This window comes from Falco punctatus (assembly GCF_963210335.1).
Source record: "Falco punctatus genome assembly, chromosome: 3".
Classification (NCBI taxonomy): Eukaryota; Metazoa; Chordata; class Aves; order Falconiformes; family Falconidae; genus Falco; species Falco punctatus.
In genome coordinates this window covers 56,112,676-56,132,815 of record NC_137582.1, presented here as the reverse complement: position 1 = coordinate 56,132,815, position 20,140 = coordinate 56,112,676, and the positions used below count along the sequence as shown (strand labels likewise).

General features: G+C 40.8%; 1 protein-coding gene across 2 annotated transcripts in view; it reads left to right on the top strand.

Annotated features, from left to right (window-relative positions):
• Window positions 1-20,140, top strand: part of LAMA3 (laminin subunit alpha 3) — a 119,958-nt gene that overhangs the window by 23,401 nt on the left and 76,417 nt on the right. Inside the window, exons 7-17 of one of the 2 annotated variants that reach the window (XM_080380575.1) lie at window positions 221-336; window positions 4,728-4,846; window positions 9,431-9,521; window positions 10,557-10,688; window positions 12,476-12,538; window positions 13,829-13,870; window positions 14,002-14,139; window positions 14,974-15,108; window positions 17,678-17,812; window positions 19,256-19,393; window positions 19,914-19,960. In XM_080380575.1, coding sequence (XP_080236701.1) covers window positions 221-336; window positions 4,728-4,846; window positions 9,431-9,521; window positions 10,557-10,688; window positions 12,476-12,538; window positions 13,829-13,870; window positions 14,002-14,139; window positions 14,974-15,108; window positions 17,678-17,812; window positions 19,256-19,393; window positions 19,914-19,960 — 1,156 coding nt within the window. The remainder of the gene's footprint in view (window positions 1-220; window positions 337-4,727; window positions 4,847-9,430; window positions 9,522-10,556; window positions 10,689-12,475; window positions 12,539-13,828; window positions 13,871-14,001; window positions 14,140-14,973; window positions 15,109-17,677; window positions 17,813-19,255; window positions 19,394-19,913; window positions 19,961-20,140) is intronic. The other variant, XM_080380576.1, reaches the window with a different exon arrangement.

Below are 20,140 nucleotides of genomic sequence, written 5' to 3'. Positions count from 1 at the left end.
TAATCTGTGCTAATAAACTCACAATCACATGATTAAAGTAATCAACCATGAAGAATTTTAGGAAAGTTCCAAAATGTTATAGTATTACTATTTGACCTCTTTACGTGTGAGCTTAGGTCCTGTCCTTTTCACGCTAGGTGTATGTCTTGGACTGTAATAAAATTAAGAAAAAAAACTTTAAATCCAGCTTCAGTAGAATAAGAGACTTTCATTTCCTTAGGTTTCAGTGCAAATGTCAGCATAACACTTGTGGGGAAACCTGTGATCACTGCTGCCCTGGATATAATCAGAAACAGTGGCAACCTGCAACAGCTGGGAGCACAAACATATGTGAACGTGAGTAGCCTAAAAGATGCTAGGTTAAAAGGGACATTGACAAGAGGGTGGGAGTTAGCCATAGCACACATGTCCATGGAACGTAACTAGCACACTACATGTTTTAACACCTTTTTTCTGTACTGAGAAAATTCTTTCCATACAGAAATGAGGAATAGATGATGCAGTGAGTATTATTTATGTTCTTCTCTCATACTAAACAATGGAAATAGTCATTTGTGTGAGAATATTACATGAGGAAGCCTTCTTGTACTGCATTGAGTCAACATCTCTCCCCAGTCATAGCTGTCTGCTGACAGATTGTGGATCCCCCCAGCAGAGCAGAGGCTATAGGCATCTTGTACAACTTCAGAATTTGCTTTCCCATCACCCAGCCTCTCGGTGCTCAGATTGCAAAGAGATTGCTCAAGGCTGCCACAGCTTACAGGCACTTGAGCTGCCCTCCATTCTGCTGATGGTTGCCCATTGCTGACCATGTGTAAATGGGCACAAAGGTATACCTGATGGGAAGCCCTGGCAATTCCACACTTGCACCCCTTCCTGTGCTTGCAGTTGGAAATTTGGAGTGCTTTAGCCCCACAGACTGAGTAGTCAAGCTGGAGAAACCCACTGACCTTTCCCCCACTTCCACTGTTGTATTAGGTCTGGCTGAGCCCCACAGCAGCCCTCGCGGTGCTGCGCTTGTATGGGTAGCTGGACTGGCGGTGATAACACACCGGTGTTCTGACTAGTGCTGAGCAGTGCTCGCACAGCATCAAGGCTGTCTGTCCAACCTTCCTCCATCTCCCCACACCACTAGGCTGGGGGTGGGCAAGATCTTAGGAGGGGACGTCACCGGCACAGCTATCCCAAAGTGACCAACGGGATGTTCCATATCATATGGCATCTGCTCAGATATAAAAGCTAAGAAAAAGGAGGAGGAAGGGGGGACGTTCATTATTTACAACATTTTCTTCTGGAGCAATCACTATGTGAACTGAAGCCCTGCTTTCTGGGAAGTGGCCAAACATGGCCTGGTGATGGGAAGTAGAGAATAACATCTTTTGTTTCCTTTGCTTCCACAAATGTGATTTCTGCTATAGCTTCATTAAACTGCCTTTATCTTGACCCATGAGTGCTTTTTCCCCCTTATTTTCTTACCCCCTATTCCACCGAGGAGGGGAGTGATAGAGTGGCTGGGTGGGCACCTGGCATCCAGCCAAGGTCAACCCACCACACCTGTGTTTCATTTTTTTGTTATACAAAATAATGGCATGGACCCTCTTTTGGTGGAGGGGTACATACTGTCACACATGGATGTTTTGCATCCTTCTAGCAAGAAACCAAGAGTGTGGTACAGATATCTGTTGCCATCTCTGTACACATCCTGTTCTGAGCAAATGTGTTGCCAGCCTGCAGCTTTCTTTGTCTGGCCTTATTTATTTTCCTTGTCTGCCTTTCCTGAGAGCAGCATAGCCAGTGGGTACAAACCGTTAACAGGGAAACCTTATTTGAAAGCCAGAGTGATGCACCTATATAATTAGTTTGAGGAATAAAGAAGTGGCTTGTTTAACCAAAACTGCAGTACTAAGAGTGAATATTGGGGGTGGGGGAGGAAGCTGATTAAAATGTTTGATAGAAGATAAGCATGTTGGGACACAAATTTTGGACAATATTTGAAACCTCATTTAAATTCCCCTCTTTGAAAGGAAAGCATTTTCTGCCAGGAAAGACATAGACAAAGAGCATAAATAATGTCATGGTTTTAGACATCTACAAGATTCTGAGCCAAAACAACTTCGCTTCTAACTACCTCTGAAGAAATACCCTTTTTAGTATGGATTGCTCCTAGCAGTTTGAGGTGATTTGTTGAGAGCGTTTGCCAGGTGCAGACCTCTTTTCCTGGCAGCAGGTAGTGAAGGAATTAAAGCAACCTCGTTAAGCTTCCTGGAAGCTTTAACTGAGGTTCCTTGAGAGAAGCTGATTGAAAGAGATTGGTGGAAGCTTATAGGGATAATCCCAACCTTTTGCTTTGAGTTTCCCAGTACTGTATGGGTCAGCAGATGGCCCAGAGTGGTGAGAAGATGCTTGATGAGGTAGAAGGGGGTTCTATTTCCCTGTGAGAGAAAATGCTATTACTGTAATCAGAGCAAATAATTTCCCACTGCTGTTAGAAGACATACTTGCGAGCTGTAGCTTACAGATGCTTTGGTCCTAGGGGAGAGGAGCTTTTATTTACATCATAAATACTTTCTTTTTCTTATTTTTTTTATTAATGTTCTCTTCTTTCCTTTTCTGACTTGGTATCTTGAACCAGCATTTCCTATGTGCAATGTTTTATTTTCTTGGAGAGTTATATGCATAAAAAGAACAAAAGATCTTCACAGGCTATCAAACCTGGTCAGGGAACCTAGTCTCAACCTGTCTGGTTCCTGTCAGCAGACCATAAGGGAACCTGATATCAGGCCAGCACCCCAGCTGTGTTGTTGGTAGTGTCTAGGAAAAGGTTTCCTTGCCCAAAGCTGTTGAGACACAAAGACATAGAGGAGACACAGCAAATGATCCAATTTCCCTTCTCTTGCCTGAATGATTGTGTAGCAAGGCATGGAGAATCAGTTGTCCCTGAGTTGTGCTCCCAGTTATGCCCCATACTTGGAAGAGAGTTTGGAAGGATTATCTCCCATACACTTCCCTTGCTGTAAAGAAAGGGTCAGGACCCTTAGCTTCTGTTTTGAAGTGCTTTCAGGAACCTGTTGCCTTCCAGAGTATCTTATCCCATGGTCAAGATGAAGGGAGGATTTCAGGAAGTCATAGCTTTATAAAGTCAACAATTCAGGAATTTCGTGGGAAGGTTTCCCTGGAGTGCTGGAACATCTATAATTAAAAGCTCACTTAGCACCCAGATGCTTGGGGAAGCCTTTTTTGCTTCCTGCATTCTTTAAAAAAATTCTCCCGTTGTTCCTTTCCAGCGAGGAAAGATGGATCAGATAAAAAAGGACAATAAGATGACTTTATGGCAAACCCATGGCCCTGTCGTTTGATTTATTCTGTTTGCTTGCTGTTATGGTTGATTTATACTCAGAATTATGTTATAGTTCTGGAAGATTTCAGTGAAGACAGGCAGAGCTTTGCATGACCAATGGGAGGAGATTAGTTTTAACTAAGATGAGATACACACCTCCATCACCCTTTACTCAAACTGTATTTGCAGGAACTAAAAAAGTGTGGAGCTATTTTTCAGATCAATCCTCTTCTGCAAGCAAAGCATGATTGGGCTGGCTCTAGGATTTATATTGCTAGACCTTTTTTGCCAAAGGTAAAACAGCAAAGGGTTTTGGGGATTTAGGTCTCCCGCCTTGATGTAAGGAGATTGATGAAGCCAGCTGATGCCTGTATAAGGCCACAAGTGGATATATCAGTGGATGTATCTCAGATGTTTTTGAGAGATGAATTTCCTAAGCTGAGGCATCTGTGAGGCTGATGTGCCTGCAAGCAAAGCCTCATAGATACCTCTCAATCTCTTCTGAGCACTGCAATATTAACAGCTGTTCGAAGGAGTTAAAAGTGTAGCAGAACATGTGTGTAGAGATGGATTCAGAGCCACTGTGAGTTCAGCTGTTACTTTTATTTGGCTTAACAGAAGGCAAAAGTAAAGGAAAGGAGCTAACCACAAACTACCTAAAGTAAAATGTATCACAGCTGAGACTTTAAACAACCATATACTGGGGAAACGAGTTATCTCAGTCACCTAATTCTATCCTTTTCTAGATAATAATAGTATATTATTATTGGTGGTGGTATTATTGTTACTCATACCATACTTTTTGAATTCACAATTCTCAAGAAGTAGGATGAACTCGTGCTTAAAACTTCTCCGTTCAGAAGACAGCAGCTGGGTAAATGTATAGCCAAGTTTGCTGGTATATCTGTATCTACAGCTGAGTATGAGTTCTTTGATGTAGGTCTTTTTATTCAAATGTGTATATCTTATCTATAATTGTTTATTTTAAGTAAAGATTTAGTGCACATGCTTGAGCCAAGATGTATTTTGAGGCATGGAAAAACAGAATAAGCATTTGAACATGTTTTTAGTAATTCTAAAAAACTGCTGAGACCATTCTTCTGGAGCTTCCTTGTTCTGCATTTATGCATAAATATGTAGTTTTGAGATGGTACAACTGTTTCCTCCTCTGACAAGCCTAGCAACACATTTTCTTCATGTCTACGTGATCTTACCATGTTTCTGGTATGGAAATCCAGTTATTGACAGGTAAATATGTGCATTTGAGCATACTCCAACATACCTGAGTATATGTATACATTAAAAAAATCTAAGTTTCTTTTTCACCTCTGTTACATTACTAAAATTCTAGCATAATAAAGAAAGCTGACTTGGGATATTACTTTTTCAGCCTGCAATTGCCATGGACATGCCACTGATTGCTACTATGATGCTGATGTTGATCAGCGCCGAGAAAGCATAAACATCCATGGGTATTATGAAGGTGGAGGAGTCTGCATTAACTGCCAGGTAAAAAGGTCGTTTTGGTCAGTTTAAATAAATTACATTTGAAGAAGGGCTATTGAAGTGGGACTGTGTCTACACCAGTAGTTTAGAGGCTGACCAGTCTCAATAGCTCAATTTCTCTGGTGGTGTCACTGATGCTCAAAGCAGGGAAACAGGTGTCTGAAAATAATTTACATTATACAACTGCTTATTACTATATAAATTACACATATAAATTGTATTTGTGCTTAGTCCTGAGTGATTCAAATAAAGCCACACAATGCAACAGTTAAATCAACTACAAAAGTTCCCCTTCCTGTTATTACAAAGCCTGCCATTTCCCTACTTAACCAAAGGAAAAAAAATTAACCAAATAAAATTCCAACGCAGGCCAGCTGGTTCTTTACTGCAGCAAAAGACAGAGGGCTGTCCCTCATCAGCAGAAATAAAGGAGGCTATAGGCTATACCAAGAAGGAAGCTTATAGATATTGAAGAAGCACAGAGTCATAGAAGGGACCTTTGGAAGTCATCTAGACTAGTGCTCCCCTCAAACCAAGGCCACATGCAAAGTTCTATCAGGTTGCATTGAGAAACATCTGGTGGAGTTCTGAAAGCTTCCAAGGATACAGATTACACAGACTCTGGGTAATCTTTTACAGCACTTAATTGCTCTCATGGTAAAGAGGTTTTTGTACCGTTCAGTAGGAATTTCTCCAGTTGCACCTTGTGAACAGTTAGCTTTTGTCCTTTTGCTGTGCATCTCTGAGAAGAGTTGGCTCTGTCTTCTGTGTGACATCCTCTTAGGTAGAGAAAAACTACCATTAGACACCTCTAATCAGACATGTCCTTGAACATCTCTTCTCCAAGCCAACCAAAGCCATTCCCTCAGTTTCCCCTTACATGTCATGTGCTCCAGCCCCATAACTATATTAGAGGCATGCTTGGATTGAATCAACAAATGTAAATTTGGAATCAGAGACTTTATACTGTATCTGTCATTAATGGATAACACATTCTTGGAAGGAGAAAGAATGTCTGTCATCCTGAGTAACTTTTGTTCTGCTCTGGCTAATTACTATCAGGAAAGATCATACAAGGCTCTGATCAACTTCGTCTAATCTTGGACTTACCTCTGCTTTGAGTGGGACTGAACTACCTGACCTCCTGAGGTCCTTTACCATCGGAATTATTCATTAGCTCAGTCATCTCAGGGTTAAATACACCCAGACTTATTTGGAAATTTGTCTTCCTTTTGTTGTCAAGTCATCTGAAGTATGACAAACAACTGACCAGAATGTAATTCAAGGGGAAAATTATCATCAAGCCTATAAACCTATGCATCATGATTTATGTATTGCCATGTTGTGTATTTAAAAATACAGCTGCATTTAAGCAACAAAAGAAAGGAAATATCCAGTAAAATTTATAGGGTATGTTTTCCGTTTTATTGCCACAATATAATCAGATATTGTCCAAAAGGCAGTCAGAAGACAGTAGAGTTATTTTTATTAGCATGAGTAGAAGAAATGTTCTTTGTCTTCTAATTGACTTTTCTGTGCAGAACTTTATTCATGCAGTCTGGTAAGACTTATCATGTTGGTCTTTCCTGTCAGCTCTTTGTTCATGTTAGAACATTTCTCTTATATTGCTTCCAGGATAGAAAAGAGCAAAATTAATCTAAATCTGTGAGTCTTGGTTAGATGACTGATACTAATTGCTTGTAACCTAATTTTGTGGAAGTTACGCTGATTAAATAAGTTTACCATGAATCTAATTATAGCTCCCCACCCCGGATAAAGCACATGGATTTTAATTTACTTTTTCTGCCTGTGTCAGGGAAAAAAGTGTTGGGAATGGATGCTTAAATGAAGAAGTGATAGAATTGAAATGTTGCATACAAAGATACATTCAATTTTTTTAGTATCTGGTAAGAAGGGAGGTCTGAAAATCACAGTCAGACCCTCTACTCAGAGCAGGTCTAATTAGATCAGGTTGCTCAGGGACTTGTTCAGTCAAGCCTTGAACATCTCCAAGGATGCAGATGCCACAGTCACTCATGGCAACTTGTTCCAGTGTTTGACTGCCCTCATGATAAATTTTTTTCCCTAATACCTAATTGGAGTTTTTCATGTTCCAATCTGTGCCTGTTGCCTCTCATCCTATTGCTGTGTACCTCTGAGAAGAGTCTGGCTTCATCCCTTCTGTATCCTCCGATCAGATAGCTGTAGGTAGCAGTAAGTTCTCCCTTCTCTTCTTAATGCTGAAGAGACCCAGCTGTCTCAGCCTCTTCTTGGATGTCATGTGCTTTGGTCCCTCACCATCTTGGTGGCTCTGCCCACCCCTTGTCCACAGCACCAGGTCATCTTATCACAGAGATCAATGAAGTTGATTGGCATACTTTGCCCTAGGTAAATTTATGTTGAATACGTCCAATCACTGTCCTCTCCTTTATGTCTTCTAAGATCACTTGTTCACTGGATCTCCTCCACCGAGCAATGGGCCTGTGCTCCCATTAGCTTTTCTTTTGCTGCTGCTGTACTCCTGAAAACCTTTCTTTTTGCACTTCACCTCCCTTGCTAGTTTTAACTCCAGCTAAGCTTTGGCTTTCCTAACTCCACTCCTACATGTATGGGCAGACTTTGTATTGCCACCAAGTAGCCTGTGCCTGCTTCCACCTTCCATGTACTTCCTTTTTGAGTTTGAGATCAATCAGGAGCTCTGTATTTATCTGTGCCGGCCTTCTACCATACTTGCATGATTTTCTGCACATTGGAAAGAACTGTTGTTGTCCTAAGGAGGCTGTCCATGAGAATCAACTAGCTCTCCTGTTCTTTTTTCCTCTCTAGGCCAGTTTTAGGTAAGCAGATACCTGAACAAGCCAAAATCTACTTTTCCGAAGACCCAGGACTATATTTCTGCTGTTGGTCTTGCTTACTTGTCTCAGGATCTTGAAATCCACAGTCTTGGGGTCACTGCAGCTGAGACTGCCCTCAACCGTCACATGTTCTTCCTTGTTAGTGGGTCTCAATTTGGACAGAACATCTCCCCTAACTGGTTCACGAACCTCTATATCCAGAAATTGTCTTTGATACTTTTGAAATAACTTCTGGATTGCTTGCACCCAGCTGCATTGCCCTTCTGGCAGATACTGAGGTTGTTAGTCATCCACGAGTACCGAAGCTTTCCCTAGTTCCCAAAAGAAGGCTTCATTTGCCGCCTTGTTCAAGCAGTCTGTAACAGACACCTATTGCAGTATCAGCTGTGCTGGTCTGTTCTCTGATCCCCGCCCTCAAGCTCTGCACAAGTTCATCCCCTGCCCTAAGCTCCAGGGAGAGGCCCAGGCACTCTACAGCCCAGACTGGGAGAGCGGCATCCACCTCTGGGAGCTCTGTCTGGGGTGCAGTCTCTGACGTGCTGTGGGAGTTAGCACTGGTAGTCTCCAAAGAACGTGCCCTGCAATGTGTTGAGACCGTTGCTGCACAATCTCCAAGTAGCCCTACACAGTCTTGAGCAGAGATGGTGGTCCCCTCTGTGCTCCTGCCATGCTAAGTGCTGCAGCAACCACTGTTGTTGTCTGCTGTGTGATGTGAGCATCATCTTCCCTGATCTCGTGTCAGCCTTTCCTAGCAGCTCAGATCTGAAGGTGCTAGAGGAGGCGCCTGGCAGAGCTGGAGACGGAACCCAAAACTGCTGTGCAAACTGAGAACCCCAACCATGAGCAGCAGCCAGCCCCAGCAGCATCCTGGGTGCCCTGCTCATGAACTGCCCCACCAGCCCCAGCATTAAGTGCTGGGTCCCTGCTCAGCCCTGAATTGCAACATTTCCTAAGGAGGAACTAAACAGTGGGTGGGAGATGCTTTGCTTGCTCCAGGTCAAAGCTTCCCCCTCCAGTTCCCTACTCACGAGACTATGAGCTCTCCAGGATGCCTTGTGACCATGATTTACTCAACCAGTGCATGCCATCGGAGCTGCATGCTGCTGCTGCCCCACCGCAGGGGAGAGCTTTGCTGCAGGAGTTGAAACACACTCAGGACTGTGTTCAGAGGCGTGTTACATGGTTTTGCTGTAGTTCAAATTACGATATGTTTTCTGTGTGCCTGAAACACATGTTTAGAGACATATACTTTTCTAATGGAAGATCTGCTTTGTGCTGACCTGACTGATCAGGTTTTGGTTTATTTTGATGTTGCTGATCTTAGGCATAGAATATTCAAAAAGGTAATATATAGTATGAGGGCTAATTTATGATGCAGTTCCCTGAATGATATATGCGTTATGATAAGAAAATACCATAAAAAGAGAGATGTGACAGGGAAAAGAGATTTTTTCCCCTATATTTTTTTTTAATAGCTCTTTTTTATAATGGTTTAAAGATAAAATTCAGCTGCTTTATGTGAGAACACCATGCTACAGAAATCTGTAGAGGACAGGTGGTTAAAGAGCACCAAATGATGAGTGCGGTCTTTATTGCACCCATATTCCATTTTTCTCCTGTGCTGATCCTTTCTCAGTTGTATATAGAAACAGGGTAAAGGATGTTATTGTTTCTTAATTCTTCCAAGTTTCCCCTTATATCTCATATTCTCCTCTTGTTTTATATTACACAGCATAACACAGCTGGTATTAACTGTGAGAAGTGTGCAAAGGGTTACTATCGTCCCTACGGTGTTTCAGCAGGAGCTCCTGATGGCTGTATACGTGAGTCCTTCTCTGTTAAGTATCTTCTCATGGTGGTGGCGCGGGGAGGGGTTGGCTGTAATCAAGGCATGGGATGCATCATTTGGGGAGGAAAAATGGTAGAGTGACCAAAAGATGTTGCAGAGCAACTGCAAATGCTTTTTGTGTTCCTTTAGACCCTTTTAAATGTATTTGTCTTAACTTCTGTGTCATATGAGCCTAAAGCTTCAGACCAACAGCAGGACAATAAGACAAAGTAAACCAGAAAAGTCTTCTGAGGAGATAGGATCATGTAAGCCTGGGGTGCTGCTACACACACCACAGTGACGAGGCCTGACCTCTAGGAAGCTACTCTCATTTCCTACCCTCATGACCTTGCTTCTCTTTGCTCTTTGATGTAGATGTGAGGTATCCTTTGGCTCTTGGTCACTTGAAAAAATTATTCTATAGCTCAAATGGTCACAAGGATCACTACTGTTTTATGCAGTGCTGAACCTAACAACTAATAAATGACGCAAGAGGATAATTACTAATGTAACATTTGAAAAAGAAGACCTGAGTATAGGTGAGAGATAAGGGTTGAATTACAAACAGGCTGAAGGATCCTTGTGACAGGTAGGAGGAAGCTATGGTTTGTTGTGTTTGGGTATTGAAATGAACAAGAAGTCAACAGCCGTGACGTGCTGCTAGAATATTGGACATGGTATATAAGGAAAGGTGGATGGAGCGTGGTGCTTAGCCTAGACCATGAAGTGAAATGAGTGGATGCCACAGAAAAGATAGTGGCTGCAGTGCTGTGGAGTAATAACATGCAGCTTTCTGAATTAAAAAAACCTAAACAGTCTAAGAAAATAACATGGGTCTTACTTCCAAGGGGTATCACAAAGATTGGCGATATAAAGTACTTGGAAAATATGTAACAGCGTGCAAATGTTAATTCTCCAAATAATAAGGCATTCACATCTGCAAATCTACTATTATAATTCCATTGTGCACTGCTGTAAAAGGCAAATTAATTCTTTTCAAAGGAGTGCCTAATTGCTGATACTTACTTAGCCTGCAGTTGTAACTTGGAGCGTGCAGAGGGCTGTGAGGAAGGGTCTGGCCGCTGCTTCTGTAAGCAGAATTTCCAGGGAGAAAGCTGTGAACGCTGTGCTGCTGGATTCTATGGTTATCCATTTTGTGTGCGTAAGTATTCAAATAAAAATGCCTCTTTCCTGTGTTTTAAATGTCCATTAAAGAATTAACAGTTTTTATTATGCATGTCTTGGTTAAAACATCTGGCATTTCAGCTTCATACATTTATATTTGCTGATAAACCAGTTGTCATGATACCGAAGAGCCTGGTTTATTTTACAAAACAACAGTTACTTGAAAATCAAATAGATCATGCTGCATTCTTACAATTCTGAGTTCATTTTAGACATCTTCATCATGGCTACAGCCTCTCTCTCAGTAAGTCATGAACTCTAGTCCTATAGCCCTAGACAAATTGTTTAAACATGTCTCAGGGCCTTTAGGTATAAAGAGCACTTGGACTAGGAAGTGGAACATGACCGTAGTGAGAGAGAGGGGAGAAAATGGTTATGTGTTCTCCTTAATTTGGGTGGATTTGGAACTTGCATCCCTGATAAACAAAGCTTGTGGGCTTTCAGAGGATTCTAAAATAAATAATTCTAAAATAGTGCCTGTTTAATGTTGGAAGGGCTCTCCTGGCAGAGCATAAGGCTCTCAGCTGTGCTCTCTTACTTCTACTGGACTGCAGATAAGTGTAGATATGTGATTGAAGGAAGGATTCCAGTTTGTTTCAGATTTTTTAAAAAGTGGTTGAAGGAAAGGTGTTTGTAAATCCAAAGGAAACAAACATATTAGAAAAAACGATGTGATGTAGAACTGCTGAGCGGTTCCATTTATTAAAAATGGTAATAGAATGCTATCTAATGCTATTGACTAATTGAAAATCAGATTCTTACTTTAAAACAAGGAGATTAAATTTAAGTGTTGGGAATTCAGAAATTTAAATGGTTTCCCCATAAACAAATTATATATAAAATAACTGAGAAGAAAGTGTAATATCAGGATTGTGTTGGCTGCATAAAAGCTTGTGACTCCATGAACAAATTCTAAAAATGCACCAGTGGAATGTTTTGTGCCTTCAGGAGAAGAGAGTTTCTGACAGTTGAGAAACAAGGTATTGTTCTGGAGCAAGAACTGAGGTCTGACTGAAAGAGAGGTACTATGATGCAAATGGAAGAAGAGGGAAATCAATGCAAAACAAAGGGGGAAAAACAGTGTAAAAATTTGAATGTTGTTTGAATTCAATGGCTGTGATAGAATAAATCCTCTCTGTACAGTGCATTCTAGATTATCGTATCTCATGTATCCTCTTGTTTGTAGTCTAACATTTTTTATTAAGTTCAGCTCAGGTAGATCCTGATCTAGGTGCCACTGATGTTTGTAGCTCACCAACTTTGGATCCCATCTTGATGGAGGAATGTTTGTTAGGATGTCTTTTCCATTCCTAATCTGGAGGATTCTCAAATAAAAAGCACCCAACATGTCATGAATTCTGGCAGTTCAGGTAGTGAGTGATAATGCCACATAGCAGGAGACGGAGCTTCAGCTGGAAACAGAAAATGTGCAATAAATATGGAGCTCCCTAGATAGGTCTCATAATACTGTCTAACATAAGAAAACTTTCTGCACAAAAGGGTAGGGAGCCAGAAAGCAACCTGGTAGCATTTCCAAATCGTGTCTGATCTTTCATACTGTTCTTTTGAGAAGAGATGTCTGTACCTGAATTGGAGATTAAAAATAAAGTGTTGTTCGTAACTGAAAGAAAACTAAGCTAAAGTTGGTTACTAGAGTCATGTGAATATCATTCGCTTTATATTGACAGGAGATGACTTCATTGTTTGTCATTGAAATGAATGTGTCTGCTTCAAATACGCCTCATTGTTTCTTTTGTTTTAAAGATACTCCTGTATATCCTTTTACTTCTCCAAATCCAAGAGATGCTATGGCTGGTGACATAATAGGCAAGTTCTTGGTGTTTTTTTTTTTCCCCATATCACTGTTTTATCCCATGTTGCTATTTTTCGTTGTTTCAGTGGTGCCTGCTCTTTCATGGAGATTTATGTAGTAATTTTGCCACTGTTGGTATTTATCTTTCAGAGAGCCTTTGTTCTTGCCAGAAGTTCATCATAGTGTCATGTTCATATTAAACAGTTTAGTGGGCCAGTTCCAGAAAGAATTATGGATCAAAATAAGTTTTCCCAGCCTCTGGCAAACATCTGCAAAGGCTGACTGTCTTGTTTGGTGCTCTTATGAACAGATCCATCAAGACTTTCTGACATGTACAGCTTTCTGACACAACAACTGCTGCTTTGTGGTGTAAATCTCTTTCTTAAGGCTAACTAGCCTCTGCCTCTGGACTGTCCTCTTGCACCTGGCAAATTGTACATTGCCCTTGGCAGTGAAGGACTTTGATTTCTAAGAGAGCCCACTGCAAAGCTGCCTGAAATCCATACGATTCCCTCAGTGGGCTTATATTTTTTAGTATATGTTATTATACTGCAGTACAGAGACATCATCACAGCTAGCACTTAATCACATACATTCTTGTAACACACTTCAGAATTAAAAAGCCTCAAAATCTTTTTCATATCCTAAAATCAACATTCTTCCCCTTTATTTCTACTAGCTTTACTAGAACTGGAGTTTATGTTGGGAAATGAAAAAGTGTTTTCTTCTGTGAATGTAGCAGACACTGATATCTAAGCAGACAGTACAAATCCATGTACAAGTCTCAGTTGTTTTCTTGAAAGTGTCTGCAGTTGCCATCACAGTCCACGAAGACTCAGTCTCCTGTACCACTTATCTCCTTCGTATGGCATCCAAAATAATTGCCCTGGTAGGCCTCTGGGTATGCTCTGTCGCACATCCCCTTCTTTCACATATTTTTAAAAGGAAGAAGAAAGAAAACTCCAAAGGAAAATGAGTAAATATAAACAGGAGAAAACAGATTTTGAGCTTTTTACATTTGCAACAAGTATCATCTGAGTCTGAAGGCATAAGAAAGGCAGCTGCCTCTAAGTGGAAGCGTCTGTGTCTGTTGGAAATTGTAAATCTGTGCTGGCAGGCTAAGCACAATTACAGATTATTAATTTTTTAAATGAGATTTCCATGTGAGGGTCATACAAATAGTTTTGTTGGTTCAAGAATAATAATTACTTAGCACTGATCTGTTTTTCTCTGCAAAAATACAAGGAGTTGCTTGATTTTTCTGCACTAACTTTGTTCCTTTCTCTGTTTTCTTTTGTAACTAGAAGGTGGCTGCAAACCAGGGTATTTTGGCCCCCAGTGTCTGCGTAAGTGCCGTGGTTTCTTTAATGCTTGGAGCCTGCTCCCTGGTGTAAATGCCAGCCATTGGCTTCCAAGTGTAATAGGAACTTTAAGATCGTAACGCTGCAAATGTTTTCTTTACAAATGTGCTCCTCAGCGTGCCAGTGCCACGGCACAGGAGTGCTGGGTGGTGACTGTGATGGAAATACCGGACAGTGCAGATGTCGAACTGGATTTTGGGGTTTTTCCTGCGATGCCTGTGCAGCTGGGTATTTTCATTACCCCTTCTGCCAGGGTAAGCCAAATGTTCCCTATCAGTAAGCGTATTCACAAAATGCAGACCCAAGTTTTATGCTGAAGGATGAAGTTCTTTTGCCACAGAGATCTCATAAGGGGCTGTCCTAAAACTCACAGAAGTTAAAGAAGGGATGATGTGATGAGGAGAGATTTCTATCTAAAAATTCCCCTATTTCCTTGATTTCTGTCTGTGATGCAACTGTCAGACTCCGGTCTGGAGCTGCATTTAGTAACATTGATGAAATTTAGAATGCCTTTGGGAACATTTCTATTACTTACCCTTATTTAAAAAAACAAACAAACAAATTTGTGTTTAATTTGGGTTTACAAACTTACTTTGATGCACCAGGCTGCCCTTTCTAATCAATAGTAGAAAACTGACTGTTTTTAAACTTTATTAAGTATTCTGTATTGTCTTTTTAGGCATTTTATTAATGCCTCCCAGATGAGATTGTAAATCCAAACCATAAATTGTTTCATTTTAGTCTTAAAAAGGATGGAACTACTTTCAATAGCTAGCATACTACTTGGGGTTGATAATCAGACTCTGAGTGAAGACAGACCAAGTGCAACACTGATATTGAACCCAGTAGTTACTTCAAGCCAGATTCTTTTGCTCTTTCATTAATCTCTCCCTCAATGCTGAATTATTACTGATGTGGGCAATCAATAAAAGCTGTTGTGAATCAAAATAAATCTGAAGGGAAGATTTTGGTCCTGTTGCGCATGAGGGGATTGCTTTTTGGTTTTTGTTTCTTTTCTAATTTCAAGAAAGATAAAAGAAGAGAGCCTGTGAAGAGGCTGCCTCTGAAATGTCTTTTCTCGTTTGTAGTGTGCGAATGTAACTTGGCGGGTACCCAGCCCGAAGTCTGCGATTTTCTTGGGAGATGCCTTTGTCGCTCAGGGGTAGCTGGACTTCAATGTGACAGCTGTCAGCCAGGCCACCACTCATTCCCTGCCTGTCCAGGTAAGGCTGCCAATTGCATGTACAGCATCAAACAAGCCCTTGAAAAGGCAGACAGGAGTGCTTTTCAGATAATGTTTTTGTGGTGGGTGAAGCAATGTTCACAGCAGTAAGTGGGCAAGGGATTTTTGTGCCCTACAGTGAAATCTTCATATATTCTAATTCTCTAATTCCAGGGATGTTTCCATAGTAAGGGAGAATTATATAGTCTGTATAGTCTGTTTTCTCACAGCTTGGGTGTTTTTTTTTCATGGTCAGACTGATATAGCCTCAGTCAGCACAGCTGTCTTACTAATAACCAAAGGATTTGAAAGCTGTTTTCACATGGAGGCTTACAGCAAGAGAGCATGCTTGACTACTAAAGAACTGGCATAGCAGAGCTGTGAAGCGCTAATCTACTTTTGCAGAGGCTCTTTGTTTGGTACCTTGTAAAATGTGTGTTCTGTAAATCTGAAAATTAGAAGCTCCCATTTTGTCCTTCATGGTGATTTCTCGCTCATCTTAAGATCGTCCGACAGACACCAAGCCAACCTGTGTCCATGTGATCATGAAATATGAAAGATCTCCATGGGATTTCACCAGTGTACCTGCCACCAAGCTCTAGCCTGCTTTTTACAAGAGAGGGAAACCAATGAAATATAGCCATGAATATCATAATGGTCTTATGTGTGTATGAGGAATGCAGTAAGTCCTACCTGGCCCCTAAGTTTTGTCTGCCTTTGCAGAGAGAGGCCCTTAGTCCATAGTGAATTTTACATTGAGAAAGAATACAGAATATTGCTGAGTTCTGTTATGTGCTTTCCTGTGCAGCTTAACAAGATTTATGTAGAATATTATGATTTACTTTCTTCTATCTCATGATTTTTGATTGTTGACTGTGGCAGACTCCTTCCTTTTGGACTAATGTACTTGTTTATCTCCTGTGAAAGGACAGCAGAATTCTTTATGCCCTTGCAAAGATTTTGTGGTACCAAACACAATGGGTGGAATGAAGAAATACCACATGATGGTGTCTTTATGGTCTGGAATAGATTAATGTTTTCTAATGAAAAACATAAAATCAGGATTCTGCATTGGTACACACTGTTCAGTGGTTTTAAAATACTCTAACCATTTCTTTTTTTGTTAGAACTGAATCAGGTAGCAGCCTTAAGGCAAATCAAACCTGTACTGAATACGTTTGAACTTTTAATGCCAAAAGCTGAAGAGAGACACGAAAGCTTAAAAGGCGATGCAGAAATAAATTGTGAAAGACAGATAAAAATAGTTGAAAACACAGTCAGTGGGATTACTCAAAACTGCTGCTGTTTATAGCTTGTTCTGTTAAAATAAGCTGCCATGGGTTTAAACTTAAACTAACGCAGCATGCTGCAAGCTGTGGTGGAAAGTTTAACAGCCCAGCCTGCTACTCCAGTTTGGAGCTGTCATCTTCAGGGGGGAAGTAGATCTATAACTTTTTGGCTGCTTCAGCTAGAACTGATATCTCTGTTCTTACCTTGTTGAACTCAATAGAAGCTTTACTCAATAGGAGTGATATCAAAATAAAGGCTTTAGATAAATCAGTATTACTAAAATGAGGAGAGAATACAATATAATGTTCATCTAGGGGTGGCCTCTAGTTTAGGTGATGTTTTTGTAAGCTTCAGTCTCTGTATTTCTCTTATACTAACTTCCTAGGAAGCCCAGTGTCCTTACAGGCGTCTTTGAAGTAAACACAGCAAAGTCAGATGTCCTTGACTACAGCAGAAAGAGGAACCAAAAGGGGGAACCAGGAACATGAACATGGAACAGAAAGACAGTGTGTGTTTTGTATTTCTGTCAGTCGGCCATTTCTGTCAGTCATAAAATCCTTAACTGCAACACTTTGGTTTGTACCTGGGGGCAGCTGGGATTCCCAGCTGGGTTCCCATTCATGTACCTATAAAGTGTGACCCTGTGTAATGTCCAGCATCGTTTCAATAAAATAGCACATCTTATCTTATGTGATAGAGCTGTTAGCCTAAATTAGTGGTAACTCCAAGAGAAGTTTGTTGTTATAGTCTGACAAGATGCCTTGTGTATTACATGCAAATTGCTGCAATACACTAGCCTGCTTGTAGAATTAAGGTGTCAGTAGTTCTTACTTTGTGCATCATTTGTGCATCATGAACTTGTGCTTGTGAATCGTTACAAATAAGCTTCTTGTTAGCCATTAGATTTAGCCTAGCTTTGTGGTTGACGTTTCTCAGAGGTTATTTTTTAAAGATGTTAAGTACTTCTCTCATGTGATGTTCTTTCCATTGTAAGATGGATTTCTGTCCCTTACACTGTTTTGCAAGGCATCAAACTAAATCTCTGAACTGTACATTATAGAATTGCAATAAGAGCCTGATTATAAGTGGTTGAGGAGGCAATTGCAGTGTAGGCATCTACTTCAGGATGTTTATTTTTGGTGGTAAATTTATGGTTCATCTGGTTTCCTCATGATTGCTTTACATTCAAAGGTAACTTTTTTGGCAGTTTCTGGTTTAAGTAACTGCTGGTTTAGATAGGTACCTGTCAGGCTAGTTATTGGGGTTTTTTTTCTGTGTAGAATGTAACTGTGATGCTGTTGGCTCAGTGGAGAATACATGTGGTCCTGGAGGTCAGTGTCTGTGCCATGGTAACTACGCCGGACTTAGATGTGACCAGTGCGCTCCAGGTTATTACAGCTATCCCAGCTGCTTGCGTGAGTAAAAGCCTTTCCTCCTTTAATGGGGTTTGCCTTCTTATTTCTGCAATACAGAAGAAAACAAATTTCCTCAAATATATTTCCATCTAAAACTACTTATGTTACCATGATAGTTTTGCTCCATCCAAAGCCGGCAACAGTAGCACTGCAGATGGCTTCCTGGCAGGCACGCACTCTGGTAGTCCTCACTGGCACACCGTGGCTGTTCCTGTGCTGATTGGGTTAATGTGAGCATGGCACCTGAGTTTGGCCTTGGTGGAGTTGTATCTCTTTTTTAAAATATGAAATCTAAAGCTTAGGGTGGACAATGGGCATTTACCTTTATGAGTTCTGGCTCACTTAACTTACAGAACATAAGCTGTGTTTCAGCTGGTTTGGGCTTCTGTATGATGCACTGTCCTGTAAACTTTTAAGTACATTAGTGTGTGCTCTTGACATGTGCCAACGTTGCACCATAAATTCTAGTCTAGAAGGGCTTAACTCTGCTAATCTTGCATCACATCAACAATTTTTACTGCCTATGGGAATCTGTTGATCAGGCACAGAGTGTGAGTATAGGTTTTTCACATAAAGCAGAGGGAAACCTGCAGGCTCTGTCCTTAAAATCAGCAAGTTACTTGATCATTATCAACAGGACTGCTCTTTCCTAGAAGTCAAAAGATTAGTGCTAACTAAGGAATATATCCTCAGAGTTCTGCAATTACTGGTCACCACAACCACAGCAAAAAAATAATCTGACACGTTTGTTCTCTTTCTTTGGGAGACTGTCTACTACTTTACAAAAATAATTGTCATTAATCTTTTCACCCTTAGACTGTATATGAGCAAGGATTAGTTCCCTAGGCTGTAGCAACATTGGTGGTTGTTTTTTTTTTGTGTGGCATTATTCTTATTTACCCTATGTGTATAAAACATTGCACATTACATAGGAGTCTGAAACAATAGGACTGTTGCATGGTGTATTTCCAAGCTTGCTTCTGGCCTCCTCTGCCCTCAGATCTAAAGGTGTGATGGGCATATTTTGCAACCATATTTTTAAGTGCAGGTCTAATTACAGTGTTTGCCTTGTGCTTTTTGTTACCGTAAGAAGATCAAGAAAGCAGGAAGCCAAAACCAAGCCTGCTCTTAGGATGGGACAAAGAAGTTGAGGAAGATAGATTTATTACAGTTCCAGATAATTCTACCTGTTTCTGTCAAGAACAGGGGAAGAAAACAATGTCAAGATGGTACAGATCACCTCAAACTCATTGGTTCCAAGCAGGGGTGAGGACCCTGTGAGTTATAGCAGGACTTTGTGAGTTATTTATTGGAAAGAGAAATGAAGAACACTTTATAGACAAATAATATTCAAAACCACTACAGTACTAAAGTTTAGGAAGGGGGTTGCTTGGTACCTACAGGGTGAACTCTCCCACCCCGTCTATGTTTGTTGTTGTGTAGCCTGTCAGTGCTCTCCTGACGGTTCCCAGCATGGCACGTGCAATTCCTCGTCAGGGCAGTGCAAGTGTCAAACGGGCATCATGGGGCGATGGTGTGACAGATGCCTTTCTGCAGCTGACAGTTTCCCCTACTGTGAAGGTAACACTTCCGAGGGAAAATCCTGTTTTGGGTCGCCCCTGTTTTTGTTGCAAGGTTCTCCAGGGCAGTCTGCTGCATGCAAAGTTTTATAGAAACCAAATGAAGCATGAGGAGAGAGGAAGGGAGGGACACACCAGGAGCACATATTAGATGAGCTTGTTTGTCATGCTGTATGCTATTTCATGAAGCGAACTATAAGAGTAAAGCCTTTTTTAGATGATGGCACAGGAGCGTTAAGAAAATGTCTCTCAATTCTGTAGGTTAATGCTATATTTTTCCAAGTGACTACTTTGCATACCAAACCAAAATAGTCTAAATCAGGCTAAATACACATTTGAAAAATCATTATTAAAGGCTTCTGCTGGTCTTGAAGTTTAAAATTCCTGAGTCCCTCCAAGGTAATCATACTAAAAATCTCTTTCAAACTCACACCTGTTACATTGTACTTCTGCACCACTACATTCCACAGCTCTGTTTTCAAAAGATCTTTCAATGTGTTATTTTTTTTTAATTTCATAAGGTGTCAACAGTGAATGTGACCCTTCAGGCAGCATTGGCTCTCATTCTGTAAGTATTCTACCACTGCAGCTAACAATACATGTTAATAATTCATGTGCCTTTGCTGAAAGCATTCACTTCATTGCTCAAGTCCTGAAGCCTGCTCTTAGACCATGAAAGAATTGCATGAACTTATTTGCAGAGTAAGAGTGGCAATAAACTTTGTGTTTTGTTCTGTGATCATACAAG